A 27425-nucleotide genomic window follows, 5' to 3' on the forward strand; every position below is an offset into this window, starting at 1 on the left:
CAAATTTGTGAAGGACTCCAAAGTTCTGTATCCACCATCCCTGTGCCTCCACCAAGGGGATTGAGGAAAAGGCACCCCTGCCTCCTTCTATCCTCCTCTCAGACATGAAGCTGTCAGCTTGAGAATACCCAGTGGCTTCTCCACCTAAAGCCTCTCAGATCTTTTTCCCCTTTATAAAAATCATTAAGACTGCACAGTATGGGCCCCAGTGTAGCTCCAGGGTAAAAGGGAAGCTGCTGGGGAGCAGAAAGCAGGGCAGCCGGCATACACTCCTCCAGTTGGAGAGTTAGAAGCTGGGCAGAGCAGCATCGGTAGCCCCAAGCCCCTCCCTAACACACTGATGAGCTCCAAAACCTACTCCAACTGCCAGCGACTGTATCTTTAAATTGCTGCTTTCAGAGGGTGCATCTGGGGGAAGGTGGGAGGAAGGGAAACATCTTTCTCCCAGTCTCCCTCCTCTCTCTCTTCCAAGACTCCCCAGGGTTTAGAGACTAGTTACTGCCCAAAGAAAATTTCTTCCAGCTCCTGCCACCGTCGGAGTCCAGGCTCTAGGCGAGCCAGAGCAGGAGCTGTTAGGGTTATCTATGTCAAGATCATTTCCAGGGGAAGAGTTCTGGCCCCTGACTGGTAACAGCAGGGCAGAGGAAAAAAGAGGAGAGAGGGAGAGAGAGAGAGAGAGAGAGAGAGAGAGAGAGAGAGAGAGAGAGAGAGAGAGAGAACTCCTAGCCTGGCCCCGCAGGCTCCTTGTGAGCTGACCAAATTGGAGGAAAGCTCTGTACTTTCGGCAGTCCCCTCAGGATATCCCCTCTCACCTTGGCAACCAGGCTGAGAAAGGGTTCTCCAGGGTCCCTGCAGAATGACAACTCGAGTTCCTGCAACCCTCTCCTTCCTTTTCCTCTGGACCCTGCCAGGGCAGGTCCTCCTCAGGTGAGCTGAGTGGGGGTAAGAAGGAGGTGCATGCAAACTCTGGCCGGGGGCAGCAGGGGCATTTGTCACAGTTTTTTCTAAGTTTGCACAAACCCCACATTCTGGAGGGCTCCAGGGGAGGACACACATTCCCCCAATCAGGACCCAGGAGCCTTTCATGAAGTGGGTAAAGGCCCTGGAGCTAATAAGGATTCTGCATGGGTGGGAGCTTTCTGGGCCTGGGGAGGGAGTAGGTAGCTAAGCCGCAGAACAGAGGCCATCTGTCCTGTCATCCAATTCTATCCCCCTACACTGCTCAGATCCCTAAAAATGACACCAACATCTGCCAGCTGCCCACTCAAGAGGCTTTGAGTAGCAGGGGCTTGCCCCAAACAGCATCAGAATGAATCTAGGCTGACCAAACCTTGGCTTTCTGCAGTCACCCTGCCTGTGTGCACATAGCTGCTCACTGTCCCTGGGTGGGCACTAAGTGTAAGTCATTTCCTGGCTAGGGAGCAAGACATGTTTTAGGTTCCTTATAAATGTCCCCCAACCCATTCCCACTTCTTAAACCAGGAAACAGTCTAGGTGAACAGGATGTGCTGAGGAAGAAAGATTGTTGTAGCTTGGGCTGAACTGGTCATAAGAACGGTACTTCCCAAAGTGGAGTTGGGTGAGGGCCACTGCAGCACTATCTTCCTCCTCTTAATTCAATAAACACACCAGAAATGCTTGCCTTTGAGGAGCCTCCTGCCTTACTGCTTGCATACATGTTGGCTGGCTGGAAGACAGGGATGCAATATCATGGGAGGGGGGGGGGGTAAATTTCTGCAAAGTGAGAAACAGCCCAAAGTGGAATGGCAACTCAGTTGGAGTTGATAGGAGGATGAGGCAGAAGTGGGAACCTAGCTGGGCCTTGCTGGACCTTCTGGAGGGGAGGGGAGGGGAGGCTATCTGGAGGCCCAAGCTTCAGTGGCAGCATTCCCGCTTGAGTAATTAAAGCAAGACAGGCCCTTAGGAAGTCTTGAATCCAATTCCTTTATTGTACATATGGAAACTAAGGCTGAGAGAAGGGATATGACCTGTCTAAGGTCACTCAGGTACCCAGGAGCAGATCAGAGTTCTCTTCTTACCCCACTGCAGGGCCTTGCATGATGCATGAGCAAGATTTTCAGCTCTGCAACCTTCTTCATCTGCCAGCATTTGGGTCTTCCCAGGAATGAAAGGGAGGAAGGTGTGGCTACACACAGTGACTCTGCTCTCAGGTCCAAGACAAGGTAACCCCAGAATAAAGGGGCTAAAACAGTGATTGGAGCCCAAGACAGTGAATACCAAGACTTGTGCCAGGGTCCTGGGGCTGGGACTAGTAGGAGAGGTGACCTGAGAGTGGGGCTGAGGAGGGGGCAAGGGTCTGGTTGCTCCACAGACAGGTGGCTGGTGGCCAAAAGCAGCACCTGGCTGGTGTGGACAGCCTGTGGTGAAACCATGGACTTCTGCTTACTCCTGCATCACCACCAGCCTTCTTGGATTTTCAGTCTCCTTAGGCCACCTGCTCTCACAGCCCCTACTTGGGGCCAAGGTGGCCTCTGTGTCAGGGTAAGGGCTTCCTCCCACTCAGGGGATTCAAGGAGGCAGGATTTTAGGTGGTCAGGGTATAACTGCCTCTGGTCTTCCCCCACTCTGGTTCCTTGGAAGCCCACCCTGACGTGCTTACATCATTGTATTGTGGTAGATGCACTTAGTTTTGAAGTCAATAGGTTTGAGTTTTAACTTTACCATTTACTAGCTCTCTGATTGTGAACAAGTGGCTTCACCTTGCTGGTATTCAGTTTCATTATCTATATAATGGGGATAATAATAGTACTTATTGAGAGGATTGATGTGAGAACTAAACTAGATAAGGTGAGAAAAACATTTAGTATGGTGCCTTAGCTATTTTTATTGTTGTATCCATCACTGGCTGGTATATAGATTTACTGGGAAAGAAGAGCCCGCTGGCTCAAAGGAGACTCGGACCCAGAAGAACCACAGCCACCCTGCCTCCAGCCTCACAGTGCAGCAGTGGAGGAGCTAGCTCTAGACCTGGAGCAGTGGTGATGGCAGGAGAAGCAAGAGGCAAAGGTTCCATCCAGGAGTACAGCCTGAGCTCAGGCCTTGAGCCCCACCCCTACCCTCAAGGCTTTCCTGAGGTCCTGGTCCCTCCTCTAGCTGTTGGCTGGTAAGCAGAAAAGCAGGCATGCAGAGGAGTCTTTGCTGCTCTTAGAGGGAAACTTGTCAAGGGAAAAAAGGATGGCCTCTAGCCTAGGCCAAGCACACTGGCTCCTTCCTCAAAATCAAGCTGTTAGGAAGAAAAGATAGTAGTTGACCCTCTCAGCATAGCCACCCTACTTGGAGGCTTTCCCATGCTCCTAGAACCCTGTTTCCCCACCTATTTTGTTGCCAAAGCATGTTTACCTGCCTGCAGTTGCCACAATCCTGAAATGAGTCCAGCTCAAAACAGCTTCCTGTCAGAGCAAATGCCAGAAGCCAAGCCTCCCTCTCCAGAAGCTAGGTTATAAAGCCTTAGTGGCTCAGCATGAAGGCCAAAAAACTGAAACCAACTCTCAGGGATGCTATTATCCATGAGCCCTTCCAATCCTTTGCTAGGTCAGGTAGGCAAAATGTTGCCATGGCCACATTATTTCCAGTGAGTGGTCACTCTTCTTTGAGTGCATTCAAGGCATCTTCAGAAAGAGAACGCTGGATGAGCCTTAGATTTGAGTCCTGATCTTGTCACTCACCAGCTGTGAGATTTGGGGCAAGCCAGTCATCTTTCAATTTGTTTATTTGTTTTATATTCTACATATAAGTGAGATTATACAGTATTTGCTTTCTCTGACTGACATTTCACTTAGCATAATACCCTCTAGGTCCATCCATGTTGTCTCAAATGTCAAAATTTCATTCCTTTTTATTGCTGTGTGATATTCCAGTGTATGTGTCTTCTTTATCCATTCATCTATCCATGTTCACCTAGATTTCTTCCATATATTAGCTATTATAAATAATTCTGCAATAAATATAAGGCTAAATATCTCTCTCTTCAAATGACTGTTTGTTTTCTTTGGATGAATACCCAGAAGTGGGATTGATGGATCATATGGTAATTCCACTTTTAATTTTTTTAGTAACTTCCATACTGTTTTCCATAGTGGTTGCACCAGTTTAGAGCCCCATAAGTCCCTCCTCTTTTGGAAGCCTCAGTTTTCTCATGTGTAGTGGAAATAATAGCCCTCACCCCCATCACACTGAGAATGGTGAGGGTAAAAAATCGAATATATGTGAAAGCCATTTTCTAGACCTAACTGGTGAACTGCCATGTTGGTTTATGGCGGTGGCACCCAGAGACGCATTCTGTCCCATCTTTCTGCCTGATGGGGAGATCAGCCAGAGGTGATTAGGAACAGGGAAGGAAAGGATCTGTGGTAAAGGCAGAATACAACTGGCCTCAGACATGTTATCTCTCCTGTCCAGGGTGGCCTTGGCAAAAGAGGAAATAGAATCCGGGACCAAGGGGTCCCAGACCATGTCGCCCTCTGATTTCCTTGACAAGCTTATGGGGCAGACATCTGGATATGATGCCAGGATTCGGCCCAATTTTAAAGGTAAGAATCATTCATTCTAAAAAAAAAACACCCTCCCTTCCCTCACCTTTTTGGGGACACACTGCCAAGACAGCTCCTATTGCTTGAAATTGGAGGTACAAGGCTAGCTCTTACAATTCAGAAGGAGCTTCTCCTCCCTGTTGCCCATGGGCACTGCCCTCTCCTAGCAGTGTTCTAGCCTTAAGCTCAAGGAGGGAGTCCTGGAACCTGCTCCCAGACACGTGGAATGCCCTGCCGATGTGACTGTGCTTTGCTCCCTTAGGCCCACCCGTGAATGTGACCTGCAACATCTTCATCAATAGTTTTGGCTCCGTCACTGAGACTACCATGGTAAGGTCTCTCTGTTACCCACTTCCACTCTAATGTGAATGGGTGAAGCCCTCTAGATAGCAAGCCTTCTCTCCCTCTGCTGTCCTCTTCCAGTTTCATGGTCATAGCTAAAGCTATGGTATGTGTAAAATTGGTCACTGGGAGGAATTCTTTCCCCAGTCCCTGGTTTCAGTGATAAAGGCAGATCATTCTAAGCAGCAGATGGTCCAGATTGGGAGGTAGCTTGCTGCAGAGCACAGGCTTTGGAATCAGAAAGCCTATGTTCAAATCCTGACTACCTCAAATAGCTGTGTGACCTTAGGCAGGTTACTTAAATCTCTGTCTCAGTTTCCTCATCTATAACATGAGGGTCATTACAACACCCTCCTCACAGATTGGGTGTGAAATTTAAATGAGGTGGAACACATAAAGAAAGTACTTAGCAGACAACTTGGTGCATAGTAAGTGCTTAATAAATGTCTTTTACCTTTCCATCTTTGCCATATCAGCCCAAGACAGGCTTCTTCTCCAGTGGATAATGCCCATTGCCTCTGAGATGTGATCTCAGCATTTCCATCTCATGTCCCTCCTGTCCATGTATGGCTTGCTGGGCTCCTGGAATATGATTGCCTCAGATGGACCCATATCTGCACCCTTGCAGGACTATCGGGTGAATGTCTTCTTGCGGCAGCAATGGCATGACCCACGACTGGCCTACCAAGAATATCCTGACGACTCGCTGGACCTTGACCCTTCCATGCTGGATTCTATCTGGAAACCAGACCTGTTCTTTGCCAATGAGAAGGGGGCCGACTTCCATGAGGTGACCACAGACAACAAGTTACTGCGCATCTTCAAGAATGGGAATGTGCTCTACAGCATCAGGTATGTGGGAGAGTTTGGGTCAAAAAGAAGCTAGGTGGAATCTGAGGGGTGGAAGGGGGTCCCCTGTGTTGTACTTGGCCCCAGTGAATCAATGTCACTTCTTTCTTACTGTCCCTGTCAGGCTGACCCTCATTTTGTCCTGTCCAATGGACCTCAAGAACTTCCCCATGGACATCCAGACCTGCATAATGCAACTGGAGAGCTGTAAGTGTCCCTAGAGAGCCACAGAGCAAGGTCTGGGATCCCAGCTAGTTAACTCCATCTCATGATATTCCAGACAGGAAAAGGGCATCCCAGAGTGGGGAGGGACATCACCAAGCACACACAATTCTTGACACAGATGAGACTAGAAGCCAGGGCTCACTAAAACCCAACCCAGTGTGTTTTTCCATTCCCACACAATTTGCTGACCTGGCTGTCTCGTGGGGCTGGGAATGGGAAGGCTCATCTTATATACAAATTTCCTTATGCTTGTTATGAGGGGCCATTTAAGGGGCACTTCCTCTGCCCAAAATACGTTCCCTCTCACAGTGCCTGAAGTAATTCTACTTCAACTCCTCCTGAGTTAAAACATTCAAGATGCCTGTAAAACTGCCAGTGTTGGCAGGGGTGGGGTACTCTTTGAATCCAAATACTTCATGAACACAGATAACTTTTGTAGAGAGGTGGAAGAGGACAGTTCTAGGCTTAGGACTGTCCAGGGTGGCAAAGTCAGCCAAGATCTACTCTATGGCAGAGGTTCCAGCCTGCAGGGGCTGCCCCAAGTACAGAGAAGCTAAAGGACAAGGTTGAACCATCACCTATGTCCACTTCTTTTCCATCACATGGGCAAGGTGAGACTTTGAGATCAGCAGACATCCACTCAGTCCTCAGAGAACAAGGCTCGGTAAGCTGTTTCCAGCATGTAATAAGTTTGTCAGCTAGAATGTGCCATATGTGGTCAGTTCTTTAGAGTTCATAAACCAATTTCATGACCAGGTTCCCATTACCCTCTCACAATTCTAAAAAGTAGGTAGAGCATTTTACAGAAGGGGATGGGACTTTCCTAATATGACAAGCTACTCTGGGTCAAGGCCCTACTCTGGACATTTGTGAGCCTTAGTGTTTCTGCTTCCATTTCTATCTGACATGTGTAAATATGGCCATAGATGTAACAGGAGCCTTCACAAACTTCTCTCTGTGAGCAACTTGGCATGTTCAGATGTTAGCTCTCCATTTTCCTCAGTTCAAGGCTCCAGCTAAAAGTCTATGTTGTGCACATTATCCCACGCATAACTGGCAGGGTATAAACAGCTCTTCCTCTCTGGAGTGAGGTAGCAGAAGCCTTGGCTCTCAGGCTGGCTCTGCTTGAGACATGTGGTTGGTACACATGCTTACTTCCCTGGGTTTGAGATATGGCAGGAGGTTCCCAGCTGGATTCCTTGACATCTTTCCAACCTTTTGACCTGCTTTCTAGGTCTGCCAGAATAATTTCTCTTTGGGCCTTTCCAATGTCTGAGAACTAGGTAGGAGAGAAGCTGGAAATATTTCTGATTTGCCCACTTAGGATGGGCCTATGAGACAATTGACCAAGTAATCTCTTCAGAAAGGTTTCCCTTCCCCAGATGAGCATGGAGCTCCTAAAATCCAGGCCTTACTCCTCATCTGTTCTTTCTGGCCAGTTCTAACCCTCACCCTACCCCTATCCAACACCCACAATCTGCAACCCTCTGCCATCTCTGTCACTTTCAGTTGGCTATACCATGAATGACCTCGTGTTTGAGTGGCTGGAAGATGCTCCTGCTGTCCAAGTGGCTGAGGGGCTGACTCTGCCCCAGTTTATCTTGCGAGATGAAAAGGATCTAGGCTATTGTACCAAACACTACAACACAGGTAAAAACCCAGGGTCTTTACTGGCTGAGTCACAGGAGGGCCTCCAGATGGGAGGAAAGGGGGCAAGGCAGCCAACTTCTATGGTTCAGTCTATGTCAGACATAGTGTTAAGTGCTTTATATTCCTCATCTCATTATGGTAGGGGTTATAAGCCCCATTTTTCTGAAAGGGAAAACTGAGGTTCTAAGAAGTTAAATCAATTGCTCAAATCATACAGCTACTAAATGACTGATTTAGAATTCAAATTCAGATTTATGTAATTCCAAAGCCCATGTTCTTGTTCCTGTCACATGCTACAGAGCAAATGGGCCTGTGCCACTGAATGGAAGGAGTGTTCCACCTGTCTTGGGGTCAACTTCATGGGGAAGGTTGGTGAAGATACCTCTGGAAGTAGTCAATGACTGGGCTGAACCAGGAGGGAACAGGCCTCAGGGCACTTGCCAGCTTCTTTTCCACACCTCCTACTACTGCCTAACTCTCTTGGACTAGCTTGTCTTCCCAGGTGTGAAATATGGGCTAGCGGGTAGAGAGGAGCTGCCAGAGCATCTGCCCCCTGCTGCTTTCTCAATTCCCTTGGCAATTTCGCCTCTAAGACTTATGACCCTGAGATAGAGATCACAGGGTGAAGAGGAGAGATCCTAGGTACCTCCTATGGTGTGCCACCCTATGAATATGTGAGTTTCTGTGTAGGGAGTGAAGAGAGGAATGGACCATTGAATTTTTTTAAATGCTGGTGGAAGTGGAAATTGGTATAACCTTTATTGAGGGGAGAAACCTGGCAATTTGTATGTAGTCCCCTGGGGAGCTTATTCAAATGTTGATTCCTGGGCTCTCCCTCTCAGAGATTCTGGTCTGCATTTGAACAACCATCCTGAGCATTCTGATGCAGGTGGTCCAGGGGGCATGTTTTGAGAAACTTTAGAAGCTAAAAATGTTTTCCTCCGTGTTGATCCAGGAATCCCCATTCTTTGGAATTTATTATAAGGAAATATTTTAAAATATCATATTGACTTTAGATCCCAAGAAGGCTCCTGGGTCACTGTTTATACTAGCAGAAACATGGAATTGTTGTAGATATCCACCAATAGGACAGAGGTTAAGTAAATTATATAGTGCCTCATTACCCAGATGTTTAATAGGATGCTTGCAAGTTGCTTATAGCAACAGGGGAAGTTACAAGTGGAAAAGGCTTAGATTCAAAGTTGTATAAACAGAATAATATATTGTGGTAAAAGAAACAAATCAAAAGCACGTGGTTAAAAATTCTGGAAGGAAAGAGCACAAAATGTTTTTAAAGTAGTGTGATGTATTTAGATAAGAGCAAGAACTTTGGAGTCAGAGCAGGGCTTGAGTTCTGGTTCCACCATTTACCAGTTGGGTACCCTTGAAAAGCATAACTTGATCTCTTCAAGCCTCAGTATTTCTATCTGTAAAATGGAAAATAATGTTTTCCTGCCCTAAAGAGTTTCTATGGGATTTAAATGAGACAAACTTAATAAAGTCAGAGTACTTAGTAGGGGCTTGTCAGCTTATGAATATTATTCCTTCTCTACTTCTCACTCTTTTCTGTACTAAACAAGTGTGAATTTTATCATTACAAACAAAACTGCTATAACCAATAAAAAAAGAAGAAAAGAAAATATGGATACCTAGCAAAGGCATGTCATGACAAGAAGCCCAGAGTGAGGTGAGGTGGGCTGGACTAGGGGAGCAGTAGATCACAGCATCACACAGCATGTCAAACATATAATCAGTCACTCATGAAATCACCAGCCTTGAGGAATAAGACAGGCCTGATAACAGCAAGCCTAAGCCAAAATAAAATAACAGTATACACATCCTCTGCTTTTTGCTTTGGTTATTCTGAACCTCTGCCTCTAAGAGAAGCTCTGAGCTAGTGTTTTCTTAGTCTCAGGGTGTGGGAAGCAAGGCAAAATAAAGATGGCTGGCAGAGGAGGCAAAGCATTGGTACATGTGCCTGGAGCTTTTGTTGGTGGACTAGAATGCTGCTGCCCAATACTCTGTAGGAACCAACCCGCTGCATGCTGTCCACAGCTGGTCTCTCTTGGACATTGTTTCCAGATGTTTGCTAGTCAGCTGCTCTCACTTGCTTAAGACATGGATCATGTTTAATTCAGTGAATCATTGTTGTTAGAGAGTTTCTAGGGTACCAGCAAGGCTGCTGAGATTTGAGTGGAGTCTAAGCTCACTGCTTTCTTAATAATGATGGTAGTACCAGCTACCTATGTGCTCAACACCAAAAATACATTATCTCATTTAATTCCCACAATAGCCCAGTGATGAAGTTGATATTGTTACTACTCTGTTCTACAAGCAAGGAAACTGGAACTCAAAAAGGTTAGGTGTTTTCCCTGAGGTCACATAACTAGTAAATGGAAGATTCAGAATTCAAGCCCAGGCAGTCTGTCTCTGCAGCCCTTCTGCTCTTAATCCTCTTGTAGTGATATCATGTGGAAGGCCTTCTGCTGGAAACTAAAATGCTGGGAGCAGGAGGTCAAGTCCTTGATGGCTGCTCTGAGAGCTTCCTCAAAACACATTTGGCACTCCCTGGGACCATTTTGAAGATTCATTTATTGGTCCAGCTGAGGAACTCAGAGGCTAGCCCTCAGAGATAAGACTGCCCCAGTCCTGCCTCTCAGGCTCAGCTGCAGGCTGGGGACCTGGGGCCTCATAACTCACCTCTTTCCTTGCAGGGAAATTCACCTGCATTGAGGTAAAGTTTCACCTGGAACGGCAGATGGGCTACTATCTGATTCAGATGTACATCCCCAGCCTACTCATCGTCATCCTGTCCTGGGTTTCCTTCTGGATCAACATGGATGCTGCACCTGCCCGTGTGGGTCTAGGCATCACGACTGTGCTCACCATGACCACTCAGAGCTCTGGCTCCCGAGCCTCTTTGCCAAAGGTGAAGAGACATGCAATAGAACTTGCTTGCCATAGAGTTCCCTGTTTCCCATTCATCCCAAGTCCTACCTGCTCACTATTTTCCTTGGATTTAAGGTAGAGAAGAGCCATTGAGCAAGAACAAGTGGCTGCTTTCTCTTCCTCCATAACATACGGCTAACAGTGTGGAAGCTGGGGTCATGGATGCTGTCTGGCTAGGGAACAAGTAGAGATAGTGCCTGATTTACTTTGACTTTCACCAGGAAATACTAGCATGTCTAAAATCAAAAGACCCTTAGCAAGTAGAAAGTTTCCCTCCCCCATGGTACAGATGAGGACAATACAGCCCAATACAGAATGACCTTCTCAAGGTCATGGCCCATAAGAAACAAAGAAATATAAGCATTTTAAACCAACAGCTGTCTCTCACTATGTCAGAAATCAGATACTATTACGAAGAGCTCTAGAGACAATGCCTGTTCTTTTGGGGTGTGAAAAAGTTGAGGTAGCAAATAGTGATTAAAATCAGTGGACTCTGCTCATCTGGGGCCTCATGATATTTTGATTATGCTAAAAGATTTGTGCTGATGGGACTGGGCTAGGATCTCCCTGCCTTGTGTCTTCATGTATGGAATTTAGAGGTCACCTCAAAGTCCTTATGGTCAGCAAGTCTCTGAAAAAATCAGAGAGAAAGCCTATCCATTCTATAAATATTTAATGAGCATATACTATGTACCAGACACTGCACTAGGCCACAGAGAAATCATGGGAAGCAAAAACAACAGAATTCCTTGTGGATTTTACAATGAACATATTCCCTCTTGTTCTGATTTGATGGGAACCAGGACCTGTGATCTCTCATCTCCTAGTGCTCATTCCTAATGAGTTTACTGGGGACTTAAAAAGGGAGTAATCTGGACATCCATAGTAAATTTACCAATTTGCTAAACGAGGGTGAGTAGTGGTTAAGAGGGATTAGAGTCGGGCATATTTGAGCTTAAGTCCCAGCATTATCGTTTACTAATGGTGACCTTAGGAAAATTTCTAAACCTTTCAATCTCCTCTCCTGTAATATGGGAATAAACATATTACCTCTTCCAAAAACAAGGATGAAAAAATAATATTACCTCTTCTAGAGGGTTATTAAAAAATAAATAAGACAATGTATTAACACAGAAGAGTGTTTGGCAAATAGTAACCACTCAATAAATGCTAGCTGTTATTGTAATTATTAGTTGTCAGGGTAGAAATAACTAAGTGGTAGACCTAGAGCTAAAGCAGCTGGTGATGATCCCAATTATTTTTAAGATACCAGTAAATATTTGAGGTGGACCAACACCTTTAGGGATAATTGGTGACAAAGTACAAATTAGTATCAAGTGTCCCAGGGGAAATTGTCAGAGATATTTTCCTATGATTATGTTTTCTAAATGGCCAGGGGTATTAAAAAGGGTCTATGATGGCCGTTTTGTGCTAATGGCCTTGCATGAAGACCAGAGGCAGAAAAGTAGTTCAGACCTAAGAACCCTGCCCTAGTTTACTGCCACAGCCATGCAAAGAGATTCTTCTCTAATTCATTCTGTCTTGCCCTCTGGGCAGATTTTGATGACCTTTTTGTTGACCTATTATCCAGTAAGCAAAATATGAAGACATGTACCCCAAACAAAATAGTTTCACTGACCAGCCCCACAGAACAAGGGACTGAGTAAATCAGGGAGCGTCTGCTCATTCTTGAGTTTGTGCAATATTAAATTTGGTGGAAGCCCCAAGGAAAGAGGTGGGGCCAGCTCAGGGGCTTCTGAAAACCACGCCAATCCCACCCCAGCACAACTTTAGTGTGGAGGATGAGAGAAGCAGAAGCTCACTTTGTGAAGGAACTCGGCTGGGATAGTCATTCCTCATGTCCCCAGGAAACTACTTCTTCATTGCCATATGGGGGTTCCCAAAGGCATTGGTCTCTGTCTCCTTGCCATTCTTGATGTATACAATGCCAGGTGGCTCAGTGTAGAATTGAAAGGCTAAATGGAATGTTCTACCAGGGACTGAAAGATTAGACCTAAAGCCACAACAGTTGGAGAAGTGACCCAATTCTCTCAAGATCTTGCAATCTAAATGGCCCATAGTTCTTGGGGTAGGTAGTAGTGAGGAGGACAAAAACAGGAAAAAGAAACCAGTACAGAAAAATACATTGCTACACCATCCACTCATTCATCCATCCATCTATTCTTTCAAAAAAATATATACTTATGTGCCAGACACTCAGCTAGGCACTGGGATTGAACAGTGGATATGATAGGAATAGTCCGTGCCATCCAAGAGTTCAGTCTAGTGAAGGAAATGGCCAGTTGTATTTGATGGATGCTAAGAAATTGTAAGTAACATGGGCACATAGAGCAGAGGCAACCAATCCAGATTGGAATGTTTAGGAAAGGCTTCCCAAAGAATGTGGTATCTGAAGTGAATAGTAGAGTAAAAGTTATTGAGGTAAGAGAGACAGAAAGATATTGTCTCCTGGGGAAACTACTGAAATAGTTCACCATGGCAGGATCACAGATTGCAAGGGGTAAGATGGAACTGAAGAAGTAGGCAGAGGTAACTAAGATGTTACACTATGGGAAGTATAGACTGTATTGTAAGGGTACTGAAGAGCTAATGAAGGGTTGGTAACAGGGGAGTGATATAATCACATTTACATTTTGAAAACAAAACTCTAGCTACTGTTTTGAAAACAGATTGGAGATGGCAAGCATAGAGAAGTTTCCATAGCCGGGGTAGGTAGCACTCTCTGAGGACCCCTTCCCTGTTCTGCTCTCCTGTGTAGGATATGAGGCCCCAACTTACCACTGAGCTCAATTTCTTAGCAGAGGACTCTCACAAAGAGCTGGAGGGAAAACCACTATGTCAAGGGAAGAACAGGGGTGGAGGAGGGAAAGGGAGGAACTCCTAATATGATATTGAGACTTCAGCCTAGGTAAATGGCAGTGTCACCGAATCAAAAGCTCAGAACCCCTAACCCCAAGATTATGCCTTCTCACTGGGTGATCTTGGCTAAGACTTTTTCTCTTAGGCCTCAACTGTCCTCACATGTCTCATAGGGGAATAACGAACCCTGACCAATTACCACCATGGTTATGAGAACTCTAGAAAATAAAAGGGGGAAAAAAGAAAAGGGCCAACAAATGCAACACTCATGTTGTTTGCTATTTATTGAAAGAAAAGACTCAGAAGATGCCTTTGTCAGTAATGTTCACTGGTTAGAGCATCAGCCTACACAACAAAAGGTCACAGGTTCGATTTCCAGTCAAGGGCACATACCTGGGTTGTAGATTTGATCCCCAGTCCCAGTCAGGGTGCATGCAGGAGGCAACCAGTCTATGTGTCTCTCTCACATTGATGTTTCTTTTTCTCTCCCTCCCTCTCTTCCCTCCCTCCCTTCCTCTCTTTCTAAAAATCAATGGGAAAAAATATCCTTGGGTAAGGTTTAACAAAAAAAAAGCATCAGAAGAAGATAAGAATAAAAAGAATAATCAGAATTAGAAGTACAAAAAGAAGGAAGGAAAGAAAGAAGGAAGAGAGAGAGAGAGAGAGAGAGAGAGAGAGAGAGAGAGAGAGAGGGAGGAAAGGCAGATGGAAGTGGAGGTTGAACAGTGTAGAGAGGTGAAGGATAATCTGACATAGGACTTCAGACAATGGAACATATGGTAAAAAAAGCTTCTTTAAAAACCAGAAGAAAAAAAAAACAGAAGAAATTCAAGATAAAACTGAAGAATAGCAGGTAATTGATATGGGCTGACAACCCACTGGATAGGCCATGGAAGAACTCTAGAAAGGTTGACTGTTCTGTTGATGGATGTTACAGGTGTCCTATGTGAAGGCAATCGACATCTGGATGGCTGTGTGTCTGCTCTTCGTGTTCGCTGCCCTGCTGGAGTATGCTGCTGTGAATTTTGTCTCCTGTCAGCATAAAGAATTTATAAGACTTCGAAGAAGGCAGAGGCGCCAGCACATGGTGTGTATAATTAGGGAGGGGCAAACTTCCTTTCTTCCCAGGACTCCTTTCTCCCTACCACTACTCTCACAAACTAGACCAAACCTAGGTCTGCAAGGACTAGACAGGCAATCAGAAACCCTGGATTCTAGTCCCCGTGTGGTCACAGAGAAGTTAAGTACTTTAACCCCTTTGATTCCATTTCCTTATCTGTCCATTGGAACACTAATGCCTATAGGGCAATCTACTAGAGTGATAAAGAGCATGGGCACAGAGCTGGGCACATAAACACTGAAAAAATGTTAGCCAGTATTAGAACCTTATCAAATTAGTTCATATGAGATTGCTTTGAGAATTAGTAATGGTTGCTCCTGGCTCTCCTTTTATCCAAGAGAAAGGTACTCCAGGTTGTCATATACTGATTAAGAATTCAATAGCTCTAGCCAGTTTGGCTCAGTGGATAGAGCATCAGCCTGCAAATTGAAGGGTCCGAGGTTGATTCTGGTCAGGGGCACATGCCCCAGTTGTGGGCTCAATCCCCAATAGGGGGCATGCAAAAGGCAGCTGATCCGGTGATTCTCTTTCATCAGTGATGTTTCTGTCTCTCTCTACCTCTCCCTTACTCTCTGAAATCAATAAAATATAATAAATAAAAGTCAATGGAAAAATATCCTCGGGTGAGGATTAACAAACAAAACAAAACAGAACAAAAGAATTCAAGAGTCCAGCATTGGTGCCTTTTAGGGGAGGATTTTATAAGAGCTCTCATAGCTATGCTGGAATTGAGAAGCCATCACTTGCCTCTTCTAGCTGTTAGATTTCTTTGCCTTGATCTTCATCGGATGCATCAGAGTTGTTGGATATGAATTGTTCTCTCTTACTCGTGTTTGCTAACCCCGTATCTTCTACAATAGAGTGATCACCTGGGGAAATTGAGTAAGGATCTTGTCGTCATGACAACGGAGGCAGTTTACCCCCATTGCCCAGACAGTAGGTGTTAGGTATGTTGTCATGGCAACAGAGGTGCCTGAGCCACTCACAGAAACAAATGCCAATGTATGAGCAAAGCTGAAAGCTTTGCTGATCTACATACTAGTCGCTTAATCATCACACACAGAGTTCAGGTATGTCTAAAGCTCTGACTCATTGCTTTCTGCCTAGTATGGATGCTCAAAAGCCAGAGGGGCAAGCACATATTATCTCTGGGGAGGAGGAAGAGGGAAGGGGGGAGGAAAATGATGTTCTGAGCACACTGTTGAAGCCACTCTAGCACTAAAGCTCCTCTCCTCCTAACACCCCACCTCCCACCTGAGCTGCTCCCGAGGTACCCCTACCATATGTCATGATGAAGGCAGGGCTCCTGTCTCATCTTCCGGTTTTTAGGAATTTACCAATTCTTGCCCTGCTTTAATCCTTTGGTTGGGCCCTGGGAATTCCGCCCTCTAGTGGAATTATTCATAACTGCATCTCCTTGAGTAAGACCCATTCTTCAACAGACTATATCCCCTCCTACTTGTATATAGGTGGATCCTGATCTCATAATGGAGTCTGTCATAACCAGTGCTCAATTATGACAGTTATAACAGTAGCCTGGGCCCTGCTTAGGCTCATGGATCCTGCCTGAAAGTGGGCTGGGCTTACTATTAATGTAAATAAAACTTGAAAATCCAAACCATTAGTCCATGGCCCACTTCAAGTTTCCTAAAGCCATTGCTATCCCAGAGGAATGGTAGCAGGGATCCTGGAAATCACTAAGCTGGCTGGAAAAATTGATGCAGAGTTGATCCATTTCTAGAACCTCTCTCTGGGCCCTGCTGGAGAAGCAGCAGTCTTTAATCTGAGAGAAGCCCTTTTAAGGGAAGGAAGATAATCCATATGCTTTTCAGGGAACCCATAGCCAAGAGAATTTTAGGTGTGTTCTAGGAGCTGGTCAGCTGTTCACCCAACTCCAGGCTTAATATTGTTCTTCTCTACTCTCTCCTCAACCACCAAATTCCACTGCATGATGGTCTTCTTCCATGTCACTGTCTAAAGTAGTTTACCCTTTTCCCATATATTTCTGATTTGTCTTCCCAGCTAGTCTAAGTGTCACAGGGAAGGGTCTGTCTCTCTTGTTTTTATGACCTCACTGAAGCCTAGCACCAGGCTCTGGACACAGTACCATTTAACCCAGATCGCCAACCTTTGTAGGCTGACTGGTGAGGGCTATTTTTCAAGCTGAACAGAGAGGAAGCCTTGACATTATCAATAGAACACCTTGAGAAATGGAAGAAATTTCAAAATATTGCCAAGTCCTCTCAGGGGCTTGGCCCCAGAATGCTGCTTGCCTCTGTCCCTTCCCCAACACCCTCCTCCATTCTCCAATCTCTTCTCTTCACTTCAATACTTATCATTCAATACCTATCACTCTTTCTCATCTCCACACCTCACCTCCCACACTGTGCATTCACTTACCAGCTTGGTTTTGGAATATCCTCCCTCTCTATTTCCCCAGCCCTCCTCCCCTATATATAGCTACAACAACAACAAAAATATTCTATTTCAATAACTGTGGAAGCAATAATGTGTTGTGTAAGTCTCCATTGTCCCTCCCAACACACACACACACACACACACACACACACACACACACACACTTCAGAATCTGGGCCTAAATAGATAATACCCAAATCCAGGACCCCCGCCCTTGGATTTCAGGCCACTTATCTTTGCTCCCCCAACTACAAATGGTAGAATATATTTTTAAAAATTTCTAAAGCCAAGAACCACTTACTCTATATTAGCCACATTTTTTCTCCTGTGTAAAATAGCATTTTTCAGCCTTGGAAATATTTCCCTTTAAATTTACTGTGATTGCAGAAAGGGGTAAATAATTAGATCTATAGAAACAGCCATTGGATTCAATTCTCTTTCAGAGCTTTTTGCAAACATATAGTTCATGCTTGTATCTTCTTGCTGGGGGAGGGGGTTGCTGAGGGGATCAAGATGAGCAGTGAGGAATGGGGGATCTGAGGAACCTGAACTGGAAAGCAAAACAGAAAATCATTTTATTTACTCCCTTATTTTTTAATTATTTGGGGGTTGTTTTCTTTACCTCTGGTTCTTCATCTCTAAAATGGGTCTAGCACAATCTTTCATGTAGGAATAATGTGGAAATGAATTTGAAAATACAGGTTAGGTGAGCCAGGGACTTTGGTGACTAAGGTTACATAAATAACTGAGCAGAGAGCTAAGGCTGCCCCAGTGTAACAACTCAGGGCCAAAGCAAAACCACAGTTGTGAATTGTCTCTGGCCTACTATTCATACAACTATCTCCACAAAACCTGGCAAAATCAATGATTGGGTAGCAAAGCTCTCTTGTGGGCAGATTTAAGAGAGATTTTTCCCTATGCCAAAGGTGCTACCCTTTCTAGAGGCTGAGAGCATGAGGACATTGTGCGGAGGTGGGGCAAGGAGTAATTTTTTTTTCTGGCAAAGACTTGTAACTGAGTAAGATCTGCCTCTATGTGAACAAATCCATTCCCTGTCCTATATTCTGTAGCATGTAGCTCATTAGATGATTCATTTATTCAGCTGCTATCCACTGGATGCCTAATAGATGCCAGATACTGTGCTAGGCATGGGGGACACAGCAGTGAACAGGACTAATGCTTTTTCCCAAGTTGGTACCAGAAGCCCATAGGAAGCAGGAAAAGAAATGGGATCTGTTGTCGAATCTCTGCTTTGAGCTTTCCTTTCCTTGATGCCTGATGATAGGCTAGGCCTTCTAGTGATATAATAATTAAAGGTTATTGGGACCCAACAGACCAACATCTCATCTATGAAGCCACTTTACAATATGTTATCACAACTTCAGAGGTCCCATTATAAGAACCCTATGATGTCCTTCTAATTGCACGGCATGTGTAAAAATCTACTTTATTCACATCTTACGTATATCTGTGTCACATCCATTCAACGAGCATATTTCTTATTCTGTTTTAGCACTGGAATCCCCCAGTCTCAGGAAGCCTTCAGTCCTGGGCAAACCAAGAAAGTAGTTGGCATCATCTCACAAGAGGGCATTTCACTTCAGGTGTTTTTTTAGCTGAAGCTTTTACTCTTGTAAACATCAATACTCTTAAAAATTGTAACCATCTTTGAATGAAGTATTTCTAGGTTCTGGTATATATTTACTTGTCTTCTGTGTAATTTCCAAGCTGTAAACTATCATTTCTGATAGCAGTGTAGACAAAATTAGGCGTGTTTGAGTTGTATATAAACAAAGAGTAAATAGAATCTGAGTGGGGGGCCTGAAAGGCTCTTATATGAGTAAAGCTCTCTCTATTCATCATCCAGGGGCATTGGTTCTCACTTTCTCTTTCTCTCTCCCCCCCCCATCTCTCTCATTCTCTATCTCTATATTTCTCTCTATCTCTACTCTTAACTCTATATTTCTGTCCTTACTTCCTGGTTCTCAGCTGTGTTATAGCTATGCAAAGTTGTCAGCTGAAGATTAGGTAAATGAACTTTGCATAGTCTGCTACCTTACTTAGTGCTTATATAAAATTTACTTCCTCAATGTTAATGTGTTCATCATAATGCATGTAGCATAGAGAAAAGAATGTGTACTGGGTAAGAAATGTTACCCTAGATGTACTGATCCCTATGTATAAATCATCTGATTTGCAGAGAAACATATGTATCTGCAATAGAGTAATCAGCTTTACCCTCATTTGGATAACCTACTAGGTTATTTAAATTTTTGGAATTTTTATCTTTGAGTGGAGATAAACAGTTTTTAAAAGATACTATGTAAATGGAGAATTAATTATGTAGCTCTTGAAAGTCACTGATTTCAAATTCAACAAGTCTAAAAATCTCAACTGTGCTTTCTAAAGATTTCATTTTTTTGTTTATTCTGTTTATTATCAGTCAGAGATAATTTAACATTGAAATGTTCCTCCCACAGTGGATTGGTACTTCACTAGCTTTTAGATGGCTCTAAATGATGTTATGCATTTTTAAAAAGCACCTTGGGGCTTGTCTGCAAATGAAAATGGAATCGTAACATACCATATGATACTTAGCATATATGTATCTCATGAGTAGTTTTGTGGCCATAAAAAAAAGCATGCAAAGGGCCTGTGTACGCAGATACCTTGTCTGCATAGCCTCACCTGTGAGATATTTGTATGGACGGCTCTCTATCCTTATGCCTTAGAGCTGTGTCCTTACATTCTGTCTTTTCTTCCATGTAATTCTAGGAGGAAGACATCATCCAAGAAAGTCGCTTCTATTTCCATGGCTATGGCCTGGGCCACTTCCTGCAGGCAAGGGATGAAGGTCCGATGGAAAGTTCTAGCATTTATAGCTCCCAGCCTCCAGCCCCTCTTCTAAGGGAGAGAGAAACCATGCGGAAACTCTACGTGGACCGAGCCAAGAGGATTGACACCATCTCTCGGGCTGTCTTCCCTTTCACTTTCCTCATCTTCAACATCTTCTACTGGGTTGTCTATAAAGTACTACGGTCAGAAGATATCCACCAGGCACTGTGAATAGGATCAGGACTAGAGAGTCTAACTGTTGGCCTCCTTCTTCCTCATGGATGGACTTTCCCCTTCTGTTAGATTCCATCAGGAGGTTAAACAGTTTCTTCATGATATGCCAAACAGAACTTCATTGGCCAATCCCAAAACTATGTGGGTCTATACTATATAATGCCAACAGTGGCTGCACAAGATAGTTTGTCTACTCTAATCTGGATTTTCTCCATGCTATCCTGTTTCTCATGAAAGTAAATCATGGACATACTCTTGGATGACCTTCCCTTGCTGAAGCCTCTGTTTTCCATTTCTCTAGTGGAGATTACAGATCACTGCTACTAGATTCAGACATTTATCATCTTAAACTGCACCACTCTTTGCTCTGCCACCTCCCACCCAGAGCCGGGCCTTTACTGTGCCCTCTGCCCCCCTCCTACCACAAGTGCAAATAATAAGTCTTTCCCACCCACAGGTGCTGCCCTGCGTGACCCAGTCAGGTTTTCTTGACTGTGGGAGGAAGGCAAGGTGACAGGTTCCCCACCTCTCAGCAAAGTTGGAACAGTCATAGGCTGCATTGGGGTAGGGCATTGCTATACAAGCCAACGAGAGGTCTTCAGATCTCCTATGATGCTCAATACTGTCAGAATGAGATCAGGAATTTTGGACTTTCAAAAAGACCATCCTTCCAGACCTACCTGAACTTCCTGGTCTCCGAAATATGTTTATTCCCTAACTAGCATGGTGACAGGGCATGTTTAGCTGTTGGAGAGTCTTAAAAATGCTTACTTTTTAAAGAATTTACCCACTGATGTTAGAAAACTTTTAAGAAAAGTGAAATCTAAGGTAGTAGAACCCAGGAGAAACTATCCTCAGAGAGGTCTTTTGTTGGCTAGGGTTTCATTTGTTTCTTTTCTCCAAAGTCTCTTTATTTCCCAGGGCCCCTCATTTCCAACTTGCCCCATTACTTCCTTTTAGTAAGCAAACAATAGTGTTATGCAACCTTTTCCAGGAAAAAGTGGGTTTTGATTTGCCTGGGAGGAACTCTATCCTCCCAGGATAGAGGACCCCTATCATGAACAAACATTGACTTGGCCAACCTTAGGGTAGCAGTTATAGAAGTTAGACAGCCATAAGTTGGAATTATTTCTTAACCCTTCTCTTGCTTTCTTTCTCCTTCTACAATGAGGAAGGGTAGCAGTCATTTGAAGATACCAGAAATGTCAGAATAGAGAGGGTGTAGGAGAGTCCATTTTGAGCCTGATATACCACATGGACATGGGGAAGCATGGATCTGGTACACTGAGTCCTTTGAAATGACCCAACTGTGGTGAGAATGAAAAAGGCAATATTAAAGTTCAGAGCTAACACTTGGAAGGCAGAGGTGATCAAATGATCTCTTAAACATCTTGACCTTTCCCTGGACCTAAAATAAATAACTATGTAAGTCCAATCTCTCTCTCTCTCTCTCTCTCTCTCTCTCTCTCTCTCTCTCTCTCTCTCTCCCTCTCTCTCTCCTTCCCTCCCTCCCTTCTCCTTCCTTCCTTCCCCCCTCTCTCCATCCTTCTCTTTCCTTCCTCTCTTCCTCAAAATAGTGTTCAGAATTAAAAGTCAATAAATCTAGTAACCAAAGTAAATCCTATATTCAAACCAAGAACTCAGTGTCCCACTCCCTCTCCCTTTTTCCTATCGATCTTGCCTGCTCTTTCCTGTTCACTGAGATGCATCTCTTGCCCATCTCTTGACTTTGAAGAGAGCATTCTGAGCTGACCTGGATAGCTGGACCAGAAGTTCATCTTATTGATGATATTATGACTCTGGTGCCAAGGAGATTAAAAACTAAAGGGCCAGATGAAGGGAAGAGATTGAATTAAGGGGCAGAGAGTCCCTGTTTTCCCATTTCTGCCAAGGTAGTGCCAATCAATGAGATGCCACAAGCAATACCCTTTTGAAAGAAGCAGAGAGTGTCTCTTTGATACTCTCTGTGCAGGGCTGGGGTGTCAGGCTGCTGCAGCCCGAAAGCGGGGGTAGTAGGGGGTGGACTATGGAGATGAGCTTATTGCACAGAGCTCTACTTGTTATAGATCTTGTCCAGATGGGCCAACTGCACAAATCTGCCCTGTTGGAAGTCTCAAGAACAATGCCCTGGAGACAGCTATAGCACTGAGCAAAAGAGCCTGCCCAACTGGGACTCAGATCAGGCCATCAGCTGGTTCTGGGAGCCAAAGAAGCCAAAGTACAAACCAACATAATAGTCCAAAGGAGTTCACAAAACTACTCAGAGGATATGCCAGGTGGAAGGTATTCTCCCTCCCCATCAGTGCTCCCAAGTGGAGAAGGGAGACACATGGTATCAGAATCGGGTACAAATGGCTTTCATTTTCTTCACCTTTCCTACACATGTATTGGGGAAGGGAGAAATACTGGGTTCCACTGGAAACATCTGATACCTATAAATCCATTTGATCATGAAATTCTTGAACTTGGAACCTTCTCACCACAGTGAGTTGGCAGGAAGTAATATAAGACTCAGTTGGAGATCACATCCATTATTCCTCATTCTTATAGTACTCACCCCTCCAGAGACCCACACTACTTTTTGCCTGGATTACATATGAAGTGATTTTGAGGTTTTAAAACAGCATATTTTCTAAAACAAAACAAAAAAACTTCATACATAAATAAAGTATTTTGGTGTTTTAATTGATTCACTGTTAATATTTAATGCCAGTTAAATATTTTATACATATATTTTTCCAGAGAAAATGTTTTTTCAGTTGTTGAGGCTATCAGTACCTCCATCTTTTCTTCAACTTTCTCTGCTCTTTGAAAAAACAGTGATTTGCCTTCCTCTTGCCCTTCAATGCACTAGCAGGGCCTCTTCCTCTCCCAGAATTCACAATCAAATCAAACAGAGCTTTCTGTGTGGAAGAAAAGTTAAGGAATACAATCTATTCCTTTTATTTTTCTCCCACAAGTATTTCCCCCACCTATCACCAAAGAACCGACACTCTTCTAGTTGAAATGTTGACTCTTGAAGCTCTTTTCCATTTTCACTGAGCCATGAAAATATCTCAACTTTGTCCAGAACATATCACCTCTTGGAAATCTTTATATGTGTCTCCACTTACCTCTCTCCAGTTTTTATTTACTATTATTAGCGTTGTGTTCATTATTATTATCTTATCATTTCTGGCTTCAAAACCTTAAATTCCAATTCACTGTGTTGGGATTAAAGATCTTCCCAGGCTGCCCTGCTGATGAAAGACAAATGAGCCAAGCATTGAATCCACCAAGGAATTAGGAACTCAGGTAGTATGATCACTTGCTGAATGGAAGAAGTGTAGAATCAGCCCATTGAGAGTAGAGATTGCATCTTATATAATTTTTTTTCTTTACTCCTCACTTGAGGATACTTTTTCCATTGATTTTTAGAAAGAGTAGAATGGAGGGAGGGAGGGGGCAAGGGGGAAGAGAGGGAAGAGGAGAGAGAGGGAAAGAGAGAGAGAGAGAGAGAGAGAGAGAGAAACATTGATGTGAGAGAGATACATCAATTGGTTGCCTCCCACAGGTGCCCCAACTGGAGCCAGGAACCAAACCTGTAACCCAGGTATGTGCTCTTGACTGGGAATTGAACCCGTAACAATTAGGTGCATGGGCTGATGTTCTAACCATTGTGCATATCAGCCAGGGCTCTTATATAACTTTTTAGTCCACACAGTTCCTGATATAGAGCATATATATATATATATATATATATATATATATATATATATAATAAAAGTATACTTCTCGCATAGCTTATTATATATACAATATTTCTATTCATTCTTTTTCCACTCAGCTATTCACCACAGAAAAACAGACCTGGAAGGAAACATAAAATCAGATAGCATGTACACACGTGCGTATGTGCGTGCACACACACACACACACACACACACACACATATACAGGCTGTTCCTTGGGTATAACAGAATCAAAGTTAAAAAGACATCAAAAGCCGGGGTATTGTCAAGGGTGGGGGAAAAAAAGGACACATATGTAATACCCTTTGTAATGCTTTAAGCAATAAAAAAAAAGAAAAAATATAAAAATAAAAAAAGACATCAAAACCCAGTAAATTACATTTTTGAATAAAGAACAATAATGATCTGATTAAACATTAATCATATTCCAAATATGAAGGCTAGTATCAAGTTATATTTCAAAAACCAATTACCAATGAAAACTCTGGCCGAAACCGGTTTGGCTCAGTGGATAGAGCGTCGGCCTGCGGACTGAAGGGTCCCAGGTTCAATTCCGGTCAAGGGCATGTACCTGGGTTGCGGGTACATCCCCAGTAGGAGATGTGCAGGAGGCAGCTGATCGATGTTTCTAACTCTCTATCTCTCTCCCTTCCTCTCTATAAAAAATCAATAAAATATATTTAAAAAAAAAAGAAAACTCTGGAAGTGACAAGGGAGTACAGTCGAGGGGTTTTTGTCAATACAACCACCTGCCTCTCCCTGCTCCACATACTGTTCCCACTGGAGAGCCAGTCATCCCTGAAGGGGTGGCAATTAGGCTATTCTTCCTAGCCTCACACTCCTTGCTCCATTATACTTCACATCTAGGATAACATTTACAAGTCTACAAACTTGGACTGGTGACATCAGAACAGCATTTTAGAAAGTCCTGAGCCAGGGGGAGGAAGGACAGCTGATTCAGGGGCTTTCTCACTCAGAACACTTTTTTCATGGAAGAATGAAGTACGGCTGCTGTCATGAAGTCATGTGAAAAACTCACATGAGAATTCAGCTATTGCTGTCCCGCCTGAGTAGCTGTTTTTCTCAGTTGCTGCTTTCACCATGTGGCTTTCTACAAATGTCCTGGCTGCATTATACTGGGTGGTGTATTACCAAGGGAGTACATGCTCACTGTCAACATCCCTTAAGTGCAGGGAATGCTTTGTCTTACAGAGCTGAATCTAGAAAAATATGCACATATTCTCTATTTTAATAGCTTTCATTCATGACAATGTAGTGATTAAGAGTGTGGCTATGGTACCAGGCAGAGCCTGGGTTTGCATTACAAGTCCAACACTCACTGGATATGGGTTCTTGGACAAATGACTTCACCTCCCTCAGCCTCAGTTTCCTCCACTAAAGGGTCATTTGAAGGCTCCGAAAATCTAGCACAGAATAACTACGTGGCCTTGAACAAATCATTGAACCTTTTTGTGGGTCATTTTTCACATATGTTAAATGAAAGTGATACAGTACCTACCTCATAAGGTTGTTGTGGGAATTAAATGAGAGTGTGTAGATAAAGTGCTTAACTCGGTGCTTGGCACAAAGTGCTCAATAAAAATTAGCTATCACATGACCAATGTTCTATCCACTGAGCCAAACCAGCTAGGGCTTCCCTTGGTTTTCATTCTCCAGTTTCTTTTCTCGCCCCTCTGGCCATTGCTTCTCGATGTTCTTATTCTCCAGGATTTCATCTTTGCCCTTCACCTCTCCTCATTATATACTTACTGCTTGGCTGTTGTCAACTGTTTCTATGGATGTGATATGACAATTCTCAAATTTCTACCTTCAGTTCAGATTCTCTACAGCTCTAGTCCTATTTTCTAATTCTCTGTTGAATAATTTCACCTGAATATCCCACAAGTACCTCAAATTCAACATGTCTAGAGCCAAACAATTCACAATCATCTCCTTCAAACCTCCTCCTCCACCACCTGATCCTCCAATCTTGCCAATCTTGATGAGTGGCACTGCCACCTACCCAGTCACTTAAGACAGAAAACGGGGAGTCAGACTTGATAACTTCTTTTTCCACAGCCCTCAAATCAAATCAAGCACCAAGTCCTATTGAGTTTACATTTCAGAAATCTGTCTCTTCTTCTCTATCCTCCCTGACCTCATCTTGGTTCAGATTTTGAGTCTAGCCTCATTTCCTATCCTCCACAGTATCATCAATTTGGCCTTTCTAAAACATAAATCTATTTATGACACTTCCTTGCTTTAAATCCTTCAATAGTTCCCTATTGTCTTCAGGGAAAAGTCCATATTCCTTAAATTGACCTCCAAGAGATTTTCTGCTCTGGCTCCTGCCAGTGCCTCCAGCTTCTTCTCTCATCACTCCCCTGTTTCCCCTAAATTCACCCTGCATTTGGTGATGCTGATCCACCTACATACCCCTCAACCTAATAACTCATTCTGTCTAATGCCCTGTGACTTTGCACATGCTGTTCCCTAGCTTTAAATGCCCTCCTCTGGCTTCTTTCACTCTACTCATCTATCAAGACTCTAACCAGATATCACATTTCCTGTAAGGCTTTCTCAAACCCCTGTCACCTCAGCATCCAGATAGATTTGGGTTCTCTAATAATGTCCTGTACATAACTCTACATCTGTATTTGTGAGATTATATAGTGTTCTTTTGTCTCTCCCTCACATATAAACATGAGTTTGGGGTAAAGGATTATAATGCATTTGCCTTTGAATTCCCCATACCAAGCTCATAGCATGAAAGGAATTAGTGTATGTTAGATAATTTTTTTAAGTAGTGAGTACTGTAGTTCTTCAAAAAAAATTTAACCACCCAATTGCAGCATTAGTCCTCACCAACTATACTTATTTTGTAAGGTTTGTGTCATGAAAGACTATAATATGAAGGTAACAAGCATCCTGTATTCTTTTCCTTTTCAAAGCATTTAAGTGGTATGCCATCCTCAAAGCAAACCTTAGGAGTAAAATAACCATGTATCCATGCAGAAGATGAGGCAGTGAGGCTCAAAGAAGCCAAATGACATATCCAAATCTCACATCGAGTTAGTGACAGTTGCAAAACCAAAATCCAGGTTTCCTGTTTTTCAGTTCAATCCTTATCTACTGGGCAAGGGATTTTCAAAGTCAGCTTCAAGGAATCCTAGAACAGACAGCCACCCCCACCACACACACACACACACACACACACACACACACACACACTACACACTTTTCAGGCAGAGTCACTGTAAGCTGATATATTTCCTTCACCATAATATTTTGTTTGTGGTGGGAAGGGGGGCAAAGGGAGAGTTTATTGCTGCTTTTACATTTTTGAAAAAAATATTGCATCATCTACAACTTTCAGAGATAATCCATCTATTAGATCAATGACTATTATAACTGTATTATTTGGATAATAGGATAGAAAGATCTTGGTTTTTTTAGAATAAGCCAAAATGAAGGGTTATAATAACAAAGGAATCTAAAAGTTGAACATTTATATGAAGTTCTTCTTCAAGTTATCAACTTACATAAGTCCTGAATCCTATCAGCATCCCTTGCCTTACACTTACTAACATTGCCTTCCTGATTTATCATCCTCAATTTAACACTAATCCTTTACTACTTCAG

General features: G+C 43.5%; 1 protein-coding gene across 1 annotated transcript; it reads left to right on the plus strand.

Annotated features, from left to right (window-relative positions):
- The first annotated feature begins 856 nt into the window (after positions 1-856).
- GLRA4 (glycine receptor alpha 4) lies at positions 857-20049 on the plus strand. The gene is made up of 9 exons (XM_006082288.2): positions 857-927; positions 4420-4550; positions 4813-4880; positions 5521-5744; positions 5866-5948; positions 7476-7616; positions 10331-10545; positions 14383-14532; positions 19759-20049. Exons 1-9 carry the CDS (start codon positions 857-859, stop codon positions 20047-20049), a joined length of 1374 nt encoding a protein of 457 aa, XP_006082350.1.
- The last annotated feature ends 7376 nt before the right edge of the window (positions 20050-27425 follow it).

Source organism: Myotis lucifugus, unplaced genomic scaffold (assembly GCF_000147115.1).
Source record: "Myotis lucifugus unplaced genomic scaffold, Myoluc2.0 scaffold_2, whole genome shotgun sequence".
NCBI lineage: Eukaryota > Metazoa > Chordata > Mammalia > Chiroptera > Vespertilionidae > Myotis > Myotis lucifugus.